Source organism: Acanthaster planci, linkage group LG02 (assembly GCF_054643075.1).
Source record: "Acanthaster planci isolate LZ-2023a linkage group LG02, COTS_SCS, whole genome shotgun sequence".
Lineage (NCBI taxonomy): Eukaryota > Metazoa > Echinodermata > Asteroidea > Valvatida > Acanthasteridae > Acanthaster > Acanthaster planci.
The window spans coordinates 5,952,605-5,970,622 of NC_141778.1; the positions used below are offsets into that span (position 1 = coordinate 5,952,605).

The 18,018-nt window shown below is 40.6% G+C and overlaps 1 protein-coding gene across 2 annotated transcripts; it reads left to right on the forward strand.

Annotated features, from left to right (window-relative positions):
* Positions 1 to 204: 204 nt before the first annotated feature.
* On the forward strand, positions 205 to 17,386 carry LOC110985746 (O-acyltransferase like protein-like). 2 transcript variants are annotated; one of them, XM_087133665.1, is made up of 15 exons: positions 205 to 792; positions 1,564 to 1,718; positions 2,593 to 2,677; positions 3,198 to 3,267; positions 4,502 to 4,652; positions 5,177 to 5,345; positions 5,833 to 6,003; positions 6,463 to 6,559; positions 7,684 to 7,957; positions 8,428 to 8,507; positions 8,880 to 8,984; positions 9,264 to 9,417; positions 10,430 to 10,613; positions 11,945 to 12,087; positions 12,827 to 17,386. In XM_087133665.1, the coding sequence occupies exons 1-15, from the start codon at positions 264 to 266 to the stop codon at positions 12,956 to 12,958; spliced, it is 2,499 nt and encodes an 832-aa protein (XP_086989791.1). In that variant the 5' UTR covers positions 205 to 263; the 3' UTR covers positions 12,959 to 17,386. The 2 variants fall into 2 exon arrangements, with proteins under 2 accessions (XP_086989791.1, XP_086989792.1); XM_087133666.1 differs by having other exon boundaries at positions 10,498 to 10,613; positions 12,827 to 12,965.
* The last annotated feature ends 632 nt before the right edge of the window (positions 17,387 to 18,018 follow it).

Consider the following 18,018-nt stretch of genomic DNA (forward strand, 5'->3'; position numbering starts at 1 on the left):
AAAGCTTGCAAATCCACCAGTTGGGAAATCCGATCTTTAATCTTTCTGAATAACAGCGTTGCAATTAGCATGCCTGAGAATCAGATAATCCCCACGTCTGTTTAATTTTAAGATTATTTTACATAGTAATAGTGATAGGTGACTAATTTTTCATAGCACAGGTCATGTGTTTAGCTGTTATCTATTCGCTTCACAACTGAAGAAATTTTAAAAATAACCCCACTGGTCACTTGATCGTCATCAAGTGAAACGACTTGAGACCCATGGCGAATTTTTCTGCAATCGTTTTCGCTCTGATTCTTGTGACCCTTGCTTGCCGAGTGCAATGCACAATACGGGACACGGGATTTTTCCCTGTATCCAATGAATATGCTGGTTTGCACGAGTTTCACCGACTCCAATATGACGTGAGTGATAGTAAGCAAGTCCCAGTGGGTATCGCAGAAGAGGTAAACAACGACCACGTTACATCTAGCGCTGATTTGCCTGGAAGCTTTTTTCAGAAAGTCCAGGACTTGTTAGTGAGCTGCGTGGTTGACGGAGCAGGGGGATTACCGGCACTGGACATGACAAGACTTCAGCAGGGTGGTTGGAAGCTCCTGCTAGATCTCGGGCTGTGGAATCCTCAAGAATCTGACGGAATCGACTTTGAGGAGGTAGCGGGCCAAATAAGTAGCGAGCTCCAGCAGTATGTGGGCATCAAAGCCTGGCGGAATGTCTCCTCAGACTGCTTGAACAACACACTGCAGTTCTTCCGTGATGCTAGCCAGGGTGTCCTTTACACGAGACAAAGTAAGTCATGATATTAGGAGGAACTGTCAGCAAACCGCCATATACCAAAAGAGAAGGCTTAGCATAATACTGATGCTTTCTAACACAGATGTAACGGAAAGCAATGGGATGCCACGTCATCAGGTACTAATGGAAGTACTGACAAACGGCCGCGGCCACATATAAATTGTAACTGCTGGGATAAATTTTGCATGAAAAAGAAGGTTCTATTGCATACACTGAGCATATGCAAAGGACGGAATGCATTAACAAATCATACCATTTCATTCTCATCTGTGTTTTGGATTATTGTATTATTTCTTCGGTTGATTTTTTCTCGATTATTAGCACTTAAAGTAATTAAAAATAAGATACACTAAAACTTTCCAGTTGGGTCTTTCAGCTTCAAGGCGCTGTGACCTTGCGCACAACCATAACTCCCAGACCAACCTGATTCATTTAACGCGTTAGGCATTTCACACTTCGTTATGAACCAGCGTGTTGTTCGACGTGTTAGGTTCGAGAAAACGGCACCAACTGAAGCTTTGTCTTTTACACACGATTGTTATAAATCTGAATTTAATGTGCACGTGCAAGGCTCATTCAAACATTCTTAAAGCCAATTGGCAAAAGGCGTCAAAGCTCTCATTGCTATTCTTCACCTTGAAACTCAGACGTATGACCTAAAACGAAATCAAGGGCACAGAGCTATTTGCCTTTGTTAAGAGACTCAGCATATGTATTTTAATTTCATGACCTTTCATCAATTCCTTTGCGACTTTCTTGGCACAGTGATAAGCTCTAATGGCGAGCTTATAGGTGCGGATACAATTTACACCTGGAACCTCGTCAGCAATGGCAACGTGGAGACGTGTCAGACTGTCAAGGAGTGGAACCCAGATGCCCCATTCGACACGCAGCATTGCAGCCTTAGATATCCGGTTACTGTAAGTAATAGAGCCCTTGCAGCTGTTACTCAGTAATGGTTCCTTCAACACGGCAAGGAACCATTGAAAAAACGTGGAGTTTGTTTGTATCTGTTATCAGTACATTAATTTGTAAAAAGAACAGCCATCACATAGGGAGTGCTACACAGCCCTCATAAGGCAAAGAAATGTAACTTGATTTTTGACTTTTTGAGAAGCATGACATAATTCAAATTTTGGGGAGCACTTTCCATAATGTGTAAGGTTATAATGTGGAAGTATGCTCTTTTTCGAGTTAGCACCTGCTTTCCCAAGTTCTTTTAAAATCAAACCCTGACGTGAACAAGCACCTTCAGTATCCGAATTTAAACTGATTTCCTTTCATTATACCGTGGCTTTGACCATTTTCCATAGATTTGCATGGAAAACAAGTCTCCCATCTAATGGGAACTGGAGCTACGTCTGGGGCAACCATGGGGTAAACTTCCTGTTGGCCCAAAAGTCTCTTGCACAGCTCCGTGTAATTTGTCTCTAGCAGTTTGGAAGAGTTGACTCTTTGAGCCATCGTAGTGTTCCAACTGCCATACAATGAGCGTATCCTGGTCTTGAACCTGGGATGGGCAAAAATGAGAAATTTCAAACGATGTTACAAATCTTTCATCCGTAACAGAATCCGCCAACCGAAGAAACATGCGAAAATTGTTTCTAAAGTGCTGGTGTTATTCTTCATAATATGTTTTGCTTGTTTTAGAAAAAAAACAATGTTAACACATCCCAACACGGCCAAGTTGCAACATGTTCCCAGTGCACTAAATAAGAAAGCTTGGGAATTGTCCTCTTACCAATTACACTATTTGGGCTTATCTTGTCTTCACCGTCTGTCTATTTTCCGCAGCCGACTGATTTCGCGCTCATCGGTCTTTGCTTCCCTGCCAACTGCTCTGAGTCCGATTTGACGCACCTTTTTCAACCTGTGCCAAGTAACAATTCTTTGCAATGTCATTCAACATTTCTTGCAATCAGAGAAACGTGACATCTTGTATAAGTAGTGTTCGAAGGACATTGCCCGTTGGTGAATTTGAACACAAATTGAAGTGACACCATTTATTAATCGCTTTTAATTAACAATCCACCTAGAACTTATTTCATCGTTTCAGTCTGTCAATGGAAAAGAGGTTAGAGTGACATAATATTTTTTCCTCTAATGGTCAGTTCAGGTCAACTTTGGGGCCCTTGTGTTTTTAGACTCCTCTGACGAAACCCTGCTAGGGCCGACCCAGAATTCGCTGTTCCAAAAATGCTTCCATACTCCGTCTTCATTTTTACTCAAGTAAGGTACCGACGTGACGCATGTTGCACAATGTCGTGCAATACTTATTCAGGTGTCTGGTTGAAATATCTTGGATAGATTGAAACCTCATGGAGCATTAGAAAGACCGCTACAAGGTTATACAACTTCGATCGTGGACCGTTCATTCTCTTTTGTCCCCTTTGGTACAGTTTTTGGACCATATATATGGGTCACCTGCGTAGGAGTCTATCCTTGGAAACCTTGGTCCATCGTCACAGTGTAAGTTTTCATTACTTTGGAAGTTTTAATATTTTTCATTTTTTTATATCACGTACCTCGAGGAGACAAATTTTCATTACTTTGGAAGTTGCTTATTTTTTAATTTTTACATCATTTACCTTGAGCAAAACAACGAAGGTTTATTTTTTTAATTACGGCGTCTGAGAAGCTGACGCAGATCATGGGCTTTAATGTTCATTTTTACTTTTTTCGTTCGGCTGCAAGGACAAACTCAGGACCATTATGTTTGGGTAGGCTAGTAAACCTTTTTCTGAGGGTAAGGGGGAGAGGCAGTTGGAGTGTTGTTTTGTAACCCTTAAGGTGTATCATGAGGGTAAGGTTAAATATCAGGGTTTTTGCTCATTTTGGAGAGGAAGGGAAACCAAAAAGTGCCCCAGATCGTCTTTCTCTCGTTATATTTGAAATGCCCCTTTTATCGAAGCAGATGTCGTGTCTCAGTTGCCTGCTACCGGATCGGTGTAGGTTAGACTGAAGGACGAAAAGGTAAGGCAAGTCAAACAACCATGGGTGTTAACAAGGTACTAGACACATGTCCCCAATCATTTGACGGGGGTGCCTTTGATTTGTCATTTAACTTACTTCCCGTGTTGCATTTGTTTCTAAATTTATCGTAGATGTTTCAGATCGCACCAAACACCACCAAAATGTTCAACATGGCTTTAAGGAACTTAATCCTTCAATATTTCAATATATTTCATCCGTTCCTGTTGGTATTCTTTACTGGAAAAGTAAGTGGTGTGGACCGTAGGCCTAAACTTTTGAACAACATAATGAAAGGATGCTATATGTAAATTCATTTTGTTGTTGCCCAAGAAGAGAATGAGAAGCCTGTCTGGGATGAACGGGCCATGAGGCAGTGGGTTCATACAGGGTCTTGTCAGCTTTTTATCTCGTTCTGTGCAAGCAAGTACAATGCAAAAGGTTACTGCCGATAGTTGTTCTAAACACATACTTTTCGACCTATTTCACTGAAAGTGAAAACTTGGTTCAAGTTTGATATTTACGAGTTGAACACAAACGTGGTAAAAAGTGGACATTTTCAACACTAAGTCAAAATGTCACAACTTTTTAGTTCTTAGTAGTGCAGAGAAAGTTGAAGACATATCAGCTGTAACATCTCACACACATAGCACTGGAAAAACAACAAAAAAATTAAGTAATTCCGATAGTGATTACCTGTCACCTTGTATACAGTATAAATTTTCCTCTCCAGGTGCATTTTGTGTTTTTTAATGTTGTTGGTAACCATGGGAACGGTGTACCACGTGATGAGTCGTCGAAGGAAGGCCACCAATGCGAAGGCAGAGGCTATTCTGGAGAAGACTAAGAACAAAGAAGCAAAGCAGAATCATTCCTTTAAAGAGGTGCGATGGAAATACTATACAGACTCTCACTGGAAATCAGTTTGCTCTATACCACGACGACAAAGACAAGAAAAACAACGAAATCAAGGACAAAAATTGCCGCAAAGACAAAAATAGTCTCAAGGTCACATTTTTGGAAATTTGTTTTAGTTTGCAAGAAAAAGAGCATTTTGAGCTCTTTGTGTCGGGGGATATGGCTACCATTCTGAAGTTCAAACGAAGATTAACAATATATGGGTGATAAATATTGATGGGGTTAAAGACCTTGCACTCAAAAGTTGCTTCGGCTACTTGTAACTCATTTTGTTAAGTCGAGTCACGAATAACATAATAAAAACGCTTTAAGGTTGTGCCTCGAATACTCTGATCATATCCATAAAAGGTCCCGTATGTTGTAGTGTCCTTTCGACAATATAGTCTCTTCAGAAATGCCAAACATGAAGTTGGATGCAGGTCACCGACACTCACTTTTAACGAGAGGGAATGCGAGACTGACAACACGTTTAATCTTGGGTGGTTTTCAGGCCGATATAGAACTTCAGTTTAGCAGTAATGAAACGGCTAGTAAAGTCCACCACAACAAAGCATTCGCCAATGAAGAGGGTGCTGTTAGTGAAACGAACGACATCAGCTCTCCGGCAAATCACACTTCTGGAAAAGAAAAAGTACTTCACCAAAAGATGAAAAAATCAGGTATTAAATCCTTTCGGAATTTTTTTCACCGTTTTTGCGAAGTGAGGGGCATGTAAAAGCAACAGTTTGTCTTCGATTTGCACTTTTTCACTATTCTGACTCGCAATTTAGTTGAATTTCCCCGCCAATTTGATGATTATATTGTTGGCTTTATCGGGAACTGACTCATCGTGGACTGTCATTCATATACGTTATTTTGAGGTGCCGACGAGACACGGGTACCGTTTGGAAGAGAAATAGATAAAAATATGATACCAAGAAATTTTGAAACCCCAGTAACGACCTCATAATCTGGCTCTCTACATCTAAAAATGGCTAGAACAGGACTCTTGATCGAAATGGCGCATAGAAGAAAAGAGATATAGAGAGGGCGATTATGAAAAGGGACAAAGTCCGTAAGATCTCCCTTCCAAGTTCACCAATCTAAAGGGAAAGTTGGGCTTCGTATGAACACACAATGTGTCAACTGGTTTTCGTTTGTCAATAGATTTAATTGACGATATCATGATTGGATTTTCATCTATCAACAACGGCTCGAAAATCATGAACACCGAACCAATGGCAGGAAATCTCGGCGCTTTGAACGGCATTCGTGTCATCAGTATGTGGTGGATTATTCTCGGCCACACCTTTTCTTACGCCCTTGTTGGTTATTACGGTGAGTCTACGGATGTATCATATTCAAACCTCAGTTGAATAATCTAGTGAAAAGAACAGTGACGTGAAATTGTGCTAGGGACTTTAGGTGACGTTGGCCTCAAATCAAAAAATAAATTGTCGGGACAAACAAATTTGATAACCAGGGAATGGGAGGGTATTGAATACATTTTGATTCTTGGGTAGTCTGAAAAATCCTCCGATTTTTCACAACGAAAATTTTGGGAATATAACCAATACCCCCTCCTTCCCATGCATGTAGGCCCCAGGAAAAGAATCAGAAATCACTATTTCAGGGGGCGTAATATACGATAATGAACCAGTCTTCTTTCCACATCATGTTTATGTTTATTTTCACATCGTTCCATGTTTGTACATATCTCACTCGTCTGTCAGTTTTTATGAGTCTGTTAAAAAAATCGCTATTTCACAGATCAGGCCACATGTCTTTTCCCCCCAGATAATACCCGCTTCATTTTCGACAAAGTCACCCTCTCTTTCTTATTCAACGGTGTTATCAACGCGTATGTGGCCGTTGACACCTTCTTCTTTTTAAGGTACAATATCTTAAATTGTTCTGTTTGAGGGAATACAAAGTGCTGATCACAGAGAAAGACTCGGAGTTATAGGGAAATTAGTAACGAGTCAGCCGTTGGACACTGTCCTCAACTGTTCGGTTTTTCCCATCTGGACGTGCACTTGCTCTGTACCGCATGCAGTACACCTGGTCGACATGGATCTGAATCTGTGTCAGATCTCAACTTCTTCAACCTGATTTGACATTTAAGTTTAAGAGGGAAGCCATCGAGCAGAAGCACCCCCTCACCAGTTAATTAAAAGGAGCAATGTGGACTGGTTTCCGTCCCGTACGTAGTCTCCATCTTACAGACGTCCTCCGATCCTGGGGACCAGTAGCGGGTTTTATGTAAATAAGGAAAGGAAGCCCACTTAATGCACAAATCAGGCAGGAGCTGATAGAATATATCTCCTTTTCTTGTGTGTTATCGAAAATAACTTTTCCATAAATTGGTTATTTATCTAAAATTTAACAAAATTACAACTGATATGAAATAAAATGCTGTAAAATAATTTATCGATAGTAGTCACAGGAAAAAAGATTACCACTTTATGGTAAACAGAGGATGAACACGGAAAGATATTTGAGTATTATTCACTTCAACTGCTGGAACGTAAATCATGATGAAGCATAGCTATTGGCCTGACAAAAATGTAAATATTCAGCATCCGAATTGACAGGGCTAAACTGCAGTTAACTACCGGTCCCTGTCCCTATATAACAGGGACAGGGACCAGCCGAGGAACAATGTTGGTTGGGAGTGTTATTTTTGTTGTTATAGCGATGCTGCTGCAACGCTTGCGTTTCACAGTTGTTCGTGAACCAGCGATGCGCAGTTAGTACCAAAGGAGCCTCCGTTACTAGGAAACATTGCGCCCTCTCTTGGTCCAGCTTGAAGACCCTAGTGGAGGTGAAATTATATGGGATTAAAGGCAAAATATTTGAAAATGGAAAGGTGCTGTCAAGCTGGACCGGGAGAGGGAATGTGCAGTTTTACCGCAGAAATGACTTCCAATCTCCGGTTGTCGAGTTACACGATACACATCTCATGGCTCGCCGGCCCGATTGATGTTCGTATTGTTGGTTTCTTTGCTTGGGATCTAGCGGTCTCCTTCTGACTTACCTCACCTTGAAACATCTCAAGAAAAGCAGCGGCAGATTGAATTGGTTTCTCTTCTATCTTCATCGCTTCATCCGTCTCACTCCGGCCTACATGGTGTCCATCGCCATATGGGCTAGCCTGGCCATTCATTTCGGCCAGGGACCCGCTAAGAAGAACTTCTTCGAAGCGGCAGCGGACGCCTGCCGGAAGTACTGGTGGACAAATCTGCTGTACATAAACAACTTGTACCCGTTCCCTGGCGATATAGAATTCCAGGTATATATTATGAACTGATACCACAATTTCTGTTCTGGTCTATGTTTGCTGAATAAAATGATAGCTCCCCTCAAAAAATCTCTTTCTCAAAATGTGGAGGATTTATGTTCCCCCCCCCTTTTTTATTCCATTTTCTGCATTATCGTCGCTTACACGCACGTACGCATATACATTGAATCATTAAATTCAGGGCTAGACATATGAAAAGGAGATATAAATTAACTCAATAGCAAAAAAATGTGGACAATTTAAATTTACATCCGTGTAAAGCCTTTTCTTGGTGGAGCAGAGTGTCATTTTAATATAACTTTAAACTGAATTGAACAAAGTTTCCAATCATTTTCAATATGCCATCCTTTATTTCTGAGCACAATTCAGTATAGCTAGGCTAAGGAAATTATTCACTGGGTTTAAATTGGAACTGTATCAGTACATAATCATGAGTATAGTTCTTTTTGTTTGTTCTTCAGTGTCACAGTTGGTCTTGGTACCTTGCCAACGATATGCAATTCTTCATCATTAGCCCCATCATCATCTACTTGCTGTACAAGTGAGTATTCAAGACCCTGTGATAAATCAATGTCATAAACTGAGTATAGACAAAAATGACAATGAATGTAATTCAGTTGCCGTTTTCATTGGAACCATAGCAAAACCCCTGCTTTATCCCGAAGAGCGCTGACTGTGCTTCGATTGCGGTTTTGTCCAGCTGGGACAACGGGACCATCTTCTCGCAACTCCTATAACCACACACATCTGAACGGAGGCTTTAAAAATGACAGATCAAATTTTTCCGTACAGGTTCAAATGTCATTGCAACCTAAGACCTCTTCATAGTGATGTTTGAAATTAAAAATAATTGCATGTGCTAACCAAAGTCACCAAAGCTTTAATTGTTCATGGTAATACTGTCTTCCTTTAGAAACGCCAAGTTGGGAATGAGCCTGATAATGGTATTGTGTCTTGGCTCTTTTGGCGTCACTGCCTATCTAGCTGCTTATTACGGGGCACCAGTTGGACTTTTCCCGTAAGTAACTTTAAATAATTATATAAAAGAACATTACAATAACAGAATTACACTCCTACCCTACAGTTCTGCAATATACATTTTCGAATGTTTTCTAGAGCAATTTCTATTCTAAATCAGATTATTCAACTTAACAATTAAAATTCGAGCTCTTAATCCTACACGGCTAAAAAGTGACCCTGGCATCTTCAGGAAAAAAAGGAATGACGAGAACTACAACCTACGCCCTTCAATGTTATAAAACCAATTATGACATGTTTTTCATCCTTTCAATTTCAGTGCTTACAACAACAACACAATCGTTGTCTACGGGAGTGCCACAGCTGACATAATATACGGCAAGCCGTATTGCCGTATACCAGCCTATTTGGTCGGCATGGTTTTTGGATACATTTTCTGTCAGGTGCAGGGGAAACCCTTTAAAATGAGCAAGGTATGGTGATACTTAGGACTGTCTGTCTATAATGTGGTTTCAGGGTTTGTACTGTTGGTTGAACCACAAAAGTGATGCACTCAATAGTTTTGTTGCATGCAGAAACGAAACAACGTCATATGCACTGACTTGATATATGACGATCATGGTATGCGGTAAGTATCCTTACATCAGTCCGTGATTCGAATGATAACTATGTGCTGGGCAGTTTATATTCTGCCAGGAAGCGATTCGGACGCAAAAATGAACTTGCAATTTCACAGGAAGTTTCAGTGCTCACAATCCGCAGAAGTGAGCCGCATTTCGTTGTTGGTACATAGGCCCACATTTAACCGCCAAAGCGATTCGCAAAGTGGACTAATGAATCGATAGTCATTGCACCCTGTCTCAGCGACAAGACTGGTTCATAAGTCACAAAAAGATAAGGCATGGACTCACGCTCTGTATAGTTAAAAAAAGTTAGTTTAAGCGAAATTCGCTGCCAATATTTGTTGAGGTCAATTTTCGTCTGTATAAGACTTGCACTCTGTACAAACCGGTGTCATGCCTTCCCTGCCTACAAAAATAAACACCCACGTGGGTTTGTAGAATACTTTTACATGTTGACGTCAATTTCGTTTTCGTTCCAGGGATTTGTACACGAATTACCTATCAAGGACGCAGGCTAATTGGGAGCATTTTGTTCTCAGTTACCGAATTTCCTATCGAGTGCAGAAAGATACACACCCCCACAAAGGCTCAGTCATACTCCGATAAATGGAAATGAAACTCGAAATGTAGAAAGTTTTGAATTCACAAGATGGGCACAAACTTGAACGTGAGGACGATTAGCGTGGGCTAAGGTCGGTTTGGGATTGTTTTTGTTGAGATTAGTTGGACTCATCTCATCCAACTCAGCCTAACCTCATCAATCCATCCCACTTCATCCACCCACAACCCTGTCTGTTCTAGAACCCAATCCAAACCCACTATCCTTAATTAATCAGTTGTCGGTGTTTTCTGACACCTGCAGTTTCTGAACCTTTTCCTGTGGTTTGTGTCAACGGCTGTTGGTCTGACTATCGTGTTTGGACTCTACAGGGGCGAAGGGAAGGATATACCACAATATGCCGCCGTGTTGTATACGGTTTTCTCTCGACCTGCTTTTGTAATGGCCGTAGGATGGGTTGCATTTGCCTGTGTTATGGGCTACGGAGGTAGGCCAGCCTAACTTTGAGATGAAGACACTTAATAACAGTAAAAACAACCATAGGGGGCAATCTGTTCGTCTCAGTCTTTACGAAGCAAGTCAAAAGAGGGCATTAGCCATCAGTAAAGTCAACGAACATATAACGTTTCGGCCTCCTTGTTTGCATAATGTCCATTTATTTGCTCGAGGTTTCCATTAGTGTTTCAAATATGAATTCGAAGTTTTTGTAACGACTAAAACAACATGTTCTTATAGTGTCTCGCATCTTTTCACGAAATTCGAAAGGGGCTTCTTGACAACGTGTGACAAGTAACGTAAGCTTGCCAATTCGGCTGCATTTTGAGCAGAAATGTAGCAGAAGCCATTGGTTGGTTGACAACGGTTTTGTCGATAACCTGTAATAGTATTACACAAATTACATCCTCCATTTGTCCAATGCGACAATCAACGCCCACAAACGCATAAACTGACTAACTAACATACAGTTGTAAATATAAATGATTAGCGAGGCCATTAACCGATTTTACGAGAACATGTTTTCGCTTCCGACATTGTTCGGTTTACGCTCTGTGTTCAGTTCAAAGTGACTTGATTCATGGTCACTAGCGTAATCATGCCGACTTTGCAAAACTACGTTTGAATTCCCGACATTCAAAGTGGCAGGCAATGAGATCTTTTTTAGACAGTACTTAGTTTTACTCTTCTTCAATGTGTGAAAACAAGATGACATGTTTCCAGGAGTAAAGTGCATTGAAAAGCAAATATTTAAAATTGTCTATAAAAGCAAACTTCAACGCTCGGTACAGGTTGTCGTTATGTCAATTAGCGGAAGCACGATTCAGTGTGAGAGCTTTTTGCTCAGTGGCAACATTTCCGACAAAGGGCTGTCCGTTTCCTTGATGACATGACAAACGAGCTGAAATTTCAACCGTTCTAAGGCACAATTCCATTGAGTTGTCCAAGCTGGAATGACAACATGAATATGATTGGCATCAGCATAGACACCAAAAGGCACCAATTACCTTTACATTCCAACAAAATGAAAATAAGGTTTGACTGAAACATTAACGGTTTGCAAGGATTACAGTTAAAGTTGAATTTCAAAGACTTCTTATTTATAGCCGGCGTAAAATGCCTCATTTTACATAAGACGAAAATGAGGCAGATTCTGTTCAAATCACTAAAGTTATGTTGTTTTCCTAAAAGCGAAATCGTGTTTCATTTCGTTATGCCAGTGCCTTTTTTTTTCAAATGTCGCTATTTTAAGCGAACATCATAAACAATGCCCCTTCAGAACAAATGCTTCCACATTGGCCTTTCTTATTTTTACTTAAACAGGACCCGTCAACAGCCTGCTGAGTTGGGGTGTCTGGGCGCCCCTCAGCCGCCTCACCTACGGCGCCTACCTCCTCCATTCCACCATTTTGTACACCATCTACACGAGTTCTAACGCACAGTATCACTTCAGCTACATGCAATGGGTAAAAAGGCTAGAAACCAAGTTAATCAGCATTGATATTTAGTCAACTGCGTCATATAAACCAACGTACGTGAGGCGGATATAATCCACATGGTTTAATTCGGAAGCCATACTGCAGTGGCAACGCTCGTGGACAGGTTGTACGCACGAGATATATGCCTCTTGGCATGCGGGTGCCAAGCTTGATAACATCCGTTTCAGACAGGCATTCTGGGGTCGCGCCGAACCAAATAGAATGAAGATCTACTTAGGTCGACCCAATTTTATTTTGGTTTCAGACAGACGAACTTAATATATACATTTGCATCGGGTTCGACCTATGAAAAGGGTGACGTCTGAAACCAAGTCGTTCTTGTGTCGTTCCGAGCGCCTTCAAGTGATGATCTTTCGCCGGCCTGCTAGCAATCCTGGTTGCTCTTAATTGTTTCAGACGTCGAGATTTTGCTGTACTTAACTCGGAATTTGCTTTTATTTTGCTTCGGCGAGACTTTAGAACGCCTTTTCTGAAACGCTTGTGAGTGCAGTGCCTCCGCCGGGATGCCCAAGCGCTGTTGCTGCTTTTTCGAAGGAATTTGAGTAACATTTAAAAGTTCAATCTTTTTAGAAGATATTTATCCCATTTAAATGTTAGCAAACATTAATATCCCCGACAAATCGACCGAATCATTGGGTTTTAACATACCTACTGAGGTTTGGTTTGGGTACTTCTTCATTGATAACAGCTCTACTTTTTCTTGCAGGTGTGCATGTTTTTGGCTAATATGATATTGGCGTACGGGGCGGCTTTCTTACTGTCTATCGGCGTGGAAGGCCCGTTCATGGGACTAGAGAAAGCTTTACTCGGCGGAGGGGTACGAGGCAAAAAGAAATGAGAACGGGTATCACGTGTGATTTTCCAGGGAACAAAGAACTAGCGCTACAGTATGCTGACACACTAAATGGAAGTCTGATCATTGAAATTAAAGACTTAGTTTTAAAGTGCATTCTATGGCAGTAGTGATTTGCAATGAATACTTAAACAAGGTTTGTCCTGCTTCAGTCATTCAGAAATCAGTAATTTTTAAAAGAAATATTTGGCCTGACATTAATATTTGCCGCAAAGTTCAACACTAAAGTAACTGGTCAATTACTACCAACTGATAGGTAGAGAGAGTTTTCATTAATTCATCACTCGTTAAGAATCCAAAGTTAACTGTAGATTTGTAAACATAATCTACAGCTTTCAGTGGATTCGTAAAAAAATTATCTACACCTTGAACAAAATAGTGACGTCACAGTAATAGTTTAAAGAATCTTCATCATGTCTTGCAGTTTATTTTAACCAATCACATAATAATTCTAACACTCCTTATATCTGTTTAGATTCAAACTTATTGGTTAATAAAAAAGGAACACGACGTTTGTGTAACGATGACGCTTTTGCGGTATTTGGCCGGTTTATGTGTATTACTTTCTGTAGAAATCTGCTATAATCCACAAGATAACGTTAATAATGACCAAACGTTGTTACTCTTTTGCGACAAGAGCGTTTACTTTGGTAATTCCAAATAAGATGAATTATGCATGACCAAATTCCAGAGAATAATGAGCTTGCACATAAATGTGATTCTTTGGTTAAATAAACCTTAATGTTAAAAGAAACCTTGCCACCAACGTGATGGTTGTCATGCAGGTTGAGGGCGGATTAATATTTTTTATTGCTGACTGCAAACCACCGACATCGAATCGACCCTAATTTTGTTTTAACCGAACAAGAAAATAAGTTGAATGTAAAAGCTGGCATCATAATCCTTCCTTCACCAGTCACTATGTTCAACAGAAAGACTAACGTAACAAAAAAGTAATTGATCATGTACATGTATATGCATATGTATAGGCTAAAACCCAATATTTTCCCAGAACACTAGCCAGTGAAGATACCTTATTTCCCAACCCACAAAGGAAAAGTTGGAGATGTTAGGACCAAATAAAGGCATGTAAATTTTGAAGTGTAGGTCTAAAATCAGTCTATGTGCAAGTGTGCACGTCCATTAAAGGGAAGTTGCCGATTTTCCAGTTGGCTCCATAATATTGCTATTGCAAAGTAACAATATAAATGTCTTAAAACAGTCATTACTTAGCGCGTTTGTATTCTTGAATGACATTACACATAAATTAATAAGGCATAGGTGACCAAAGGAAATTAAACACCTCTCAATAGTCTTTTCATAAAATTTACTGCAGCTAATTTTTAGTAAAGTGATCGTTAAACGTTACCAAATCTGCAAATATTCCCGACGTACTGAAACGGATCCACATAACGGGGATTTCGTGGATGAATCTGATTTGCAGTGTTGCGGCGTTGGATCTTACGGATCATGTGTGATCGTACAGCTGCACGCGTATTATGAATAATGGGTCGGGTTTTTAAGGGACAAGGTAGAAAAATATATATATTATCGGAGAACGCACTTTGTTGAGGGAACAACAAAGTTTGTTGAGGGAACAACAAGTATTGTTGAGGGAACTATAAATTTTGGGCGCAGTCTACTAATCCAAGTGAGAATTTCTGGCCTGCTGTATGGTATTAAAGTGTCTCCACAGTATCTTTTGAAAAAGGAGATTGTTTTGCCCCCAAAATCGTGAGATTGTGTAATCTTTGCCACGATCAACTCCCTGGATCTCTGGGCTTTCATTTGAGAGCAGAATGGCTAAAAAAATACGGTTGGAAAATGGTCCAAAGTGCTCGAGAAAGTTGAGAGTTGCCACTTGATAAATGGCTGCAAGGAGACTTTGGAAAAATCACTTATTGGGAGGTGATTTTGTTTTATGGCAATACGGTAACTAAAAATTCAGTTAATCTACAGAAAATTGAAAAGAAAGTCAAAGATTAGGAACCAGACAATAATTTAATTTGTATTTCAGAAACCTCGGGGATGTTGGTATGCACATTATTTGGCCCTGAACAATGCCGATTTTACACTGTTTGTTGTTCCCTCAACCAAATTTGTTGTTCCCTCAACAAAATTTTGTTATTCCCTCAACAAAATCTGTTGTTCCCTAAACAAAATTTTGTTGTTCCCTCAACAAAAAGGATTGTTTCTTCACCAAATCTTGTTGTTCCCTCAACAATTTTTTTTCTCAACAAACGTTGTTCTCTCAACAAAAATGGTTGTTTTCTCAACAAACTTTGTAGTTCCTCAACCAAATTTTGTTGTTCTATCAACAAGTTTGTTCCCGACAATATACTTTTTTTCTTACCATACCCCTTTAAAAAAGTAACGTCTTTACAATGCCAAACGCCCACTGCAACAGAAGTCGATTCGTCTACAAATGCTTAACTAGCGACAAGTTCGTATTAAAGACCAGTCACATTGGTAAATCACAATGTCACTTTTTATGAATTTTAGTTATACTCAAAACAATATTTTATGTAAAACTAAATAAAGTTTGCTACCAGGGTAATAAAAAAACACGAGCTGAAGTTCTTCATATCCGGCATTTGAAAACAAATTTCGTCGGAGGCTTCCTATAGAAGCCTGTTTTGATGACGACACACTACAGCTCTGCATTTATACGACCATTTATTATTTTGAAAGCGCCTGTATGGCCAGGCTAGGATGTGGGACTATTACAACGCTACAGCTATTGAGGGGCTTTTCCGTAATTAGTCCTTGGCCCCCAGACGTAACTTACTTTACTTGTCTTCTCTGCTGAGCTATAGAGTCCTAAACTTAAACATTTGAATGTTACTGTAATTCTGTGATAGTGTCACGAGACTTTGTAGACAAAGTTGAGGGAGACATCGACGGTTTAAGTTTGGTCAAAGGTGCGTAATCAAACGCAAAGTAGGAAGTCCAGTGTTTTGGTGACCCGCGTAGCTGGCGCCGCGGTATCATATTACCGGACATACTTACTTTTGGCAACTGCGCGCCCTAGCTGCACTCAGTACGTAGCATGTTCGTGCAGAGGCCCAGCTTGGGCTGTGTCCATTCATGAAAACGGGAATTTCAATACTACAAGTCTTGCATTTCTTCGCGTATTCTAGGCGAAGCCCAACCTGAGTCTAACCATGAAACCTCATGCACGAACAGCCTTATTCGCTGAGAACATTTGCGATGGGTCGCAACCAGACAGCCTATTATGCCCGCAAGGTCAACAAAGTCTGGGGGGTCGAGAGCCTTATTATGACATCATCAAATCGCTAAATTTGTTTGTGGCCCTCATCGACTCAGTTGTTTTACTCTGAGCATTCTCGCAGTAGATCTGAACTCCCAATGACGAATTTTTATAAATGTGAGGAGAAGCTGCCAGTTTAGTCATATGGGTAATAATGACCAATTTTTATGTTTATTAACCTTTTCGCCTAAAAGCAGTGTAACTGATCTTTATAGTTATTCCCTAAACAACGGCAAACAGTTAGGTTGCTATTTGTTAAAGAGGCTTAATTCAAACATACTAGAATCACTCTTTCCGCCACAATGATGTAGACTCCGTCCCTTACGAAAGGGAGGCGTACGACTCGTAGCGCCATCACATGTACTTGTAACTGCTGACAGAAAACCGTGCTACAAGGTCGTTTTCGTAAAACGTATATTACTAGTAGAATTACATAGTAGTCTCTGTCCTTCTGTTTGCATCATTGTTTGCCATGTTCGTGTCACGTTCATAACTCATATTATTTCCCGAAGAAACACACCTTCCAAAGAAAGCTTCAACCACCGAAGCTCTGTAGCGGGAATTGCAAAAGGCGTAGATGAACGGATTCAGAACGGAGTTCAGATACAACAGCAAGTTCACTGTTATATAGATGACGAATATTTGGTCTTGTGTTAGAGGGCCAGTGATACCAGCGAAAAATATTACGTATGAGTAAATGGTTACGATCACTCGCGGGGTCACCAAGGAAAACGAGGTAATTCCAGCTATGACCAGCATGAAGGCGACGCGGTTCCTGATGCGATTGACGTTATCATTCGCCCCGGGTTGAGCACTCACAGTACCAGAAATATTACTTCTTTTCTGCAGTGTGTTAAGGATCTTGTAGAAGACGACAACGGCTATCGTGAACTCGATAAAGTATGGCACAACGTAGACTGCAAAGCTAGCAGCGTGGAGCCATACGGCACCAAGAGTGAAGCAACTGGCTATGGTCTGAGGGTAGCTGCGGTACTTATCCTCGGCGGGCCATGACACACAAGTTGTGGTGTATTCGGTGCCTGAGGAGCTGAGAACCGAGGACAGTAGGATGGCTGCCAGCCATACACAGACAACGAGACCGACCGTCCGTTTTTGGCTGTTGATCCGGCGGTGGTATATGGACCGACAAATGGCGAGGTAGCGCTCCAGGGAAACCAATGTGACTAGGAGGGTCGACGCCTGAAAAGGTGTTACGTTGAGATGAACCAAAGCAAAGCAGCCAACAGGTCCCCCGCACAGTGAGAAGTCGGACGTTACTGGGGTGACAAAGTATTTCCATAGACCAAAAGAAGTCCCTTTTAGAAGCGACAAAAATGGGAAAGACTAAACTTTAACAGCCTAACCGGGAATCAAGGTATTCTGTAAAAGTTACACAATCTTTCAAAATCTGTTCGAGCGTATCTTTAGGAATTAGAAACACCTTTTTCATCATACCGAAATGGAGATACACTGATAATCCCTTGGCTGTAACTAAAACAAACATGTTCCGTTCAATTTGTTCATTTTTAAAATCAATTTTAAGTTAGGAAAAAAAAGAAAACGATAAAAAAATTCCATGTTAGTAAATCGAGTTAAACAAAAATACATTGTAGTTATTCATACTTTGACTATGTCTTTACCTGTTACAAGGAAGATTATATCGGCCACAGCAAGATTCGATAGATAGATGTTTGTGATGGTGCGCATGTACTTGACCCGCCAGACGCTAACAAGGAAAGCCAGATTAGCGACCAGTCCCACAGTGCACAGGCAC

Coding starts and splice junctions, on each gene's coding strand:
- LOC110985746 (XM_087133665.1), top strand. CDS start 264: ATGGCGAATTTTTCTGCAATCGTTTTCGCTCTGATTCTTGTGACCCTT. Junction 3,268..4,501: donor CCTTGGTCCATCGTCACAGT/GTAAGTTTTCAT, acceptor TTTCCTCTCCAG/GTGCATTTTGTGTTTTTTAA. Junction 6,560..7,683: donor GACACCTTCTTCTTTTTAAG/GTACAATATCTT, acceptor CTTGGGATCTAG/CGGTCTCCTTCTGACTTACC.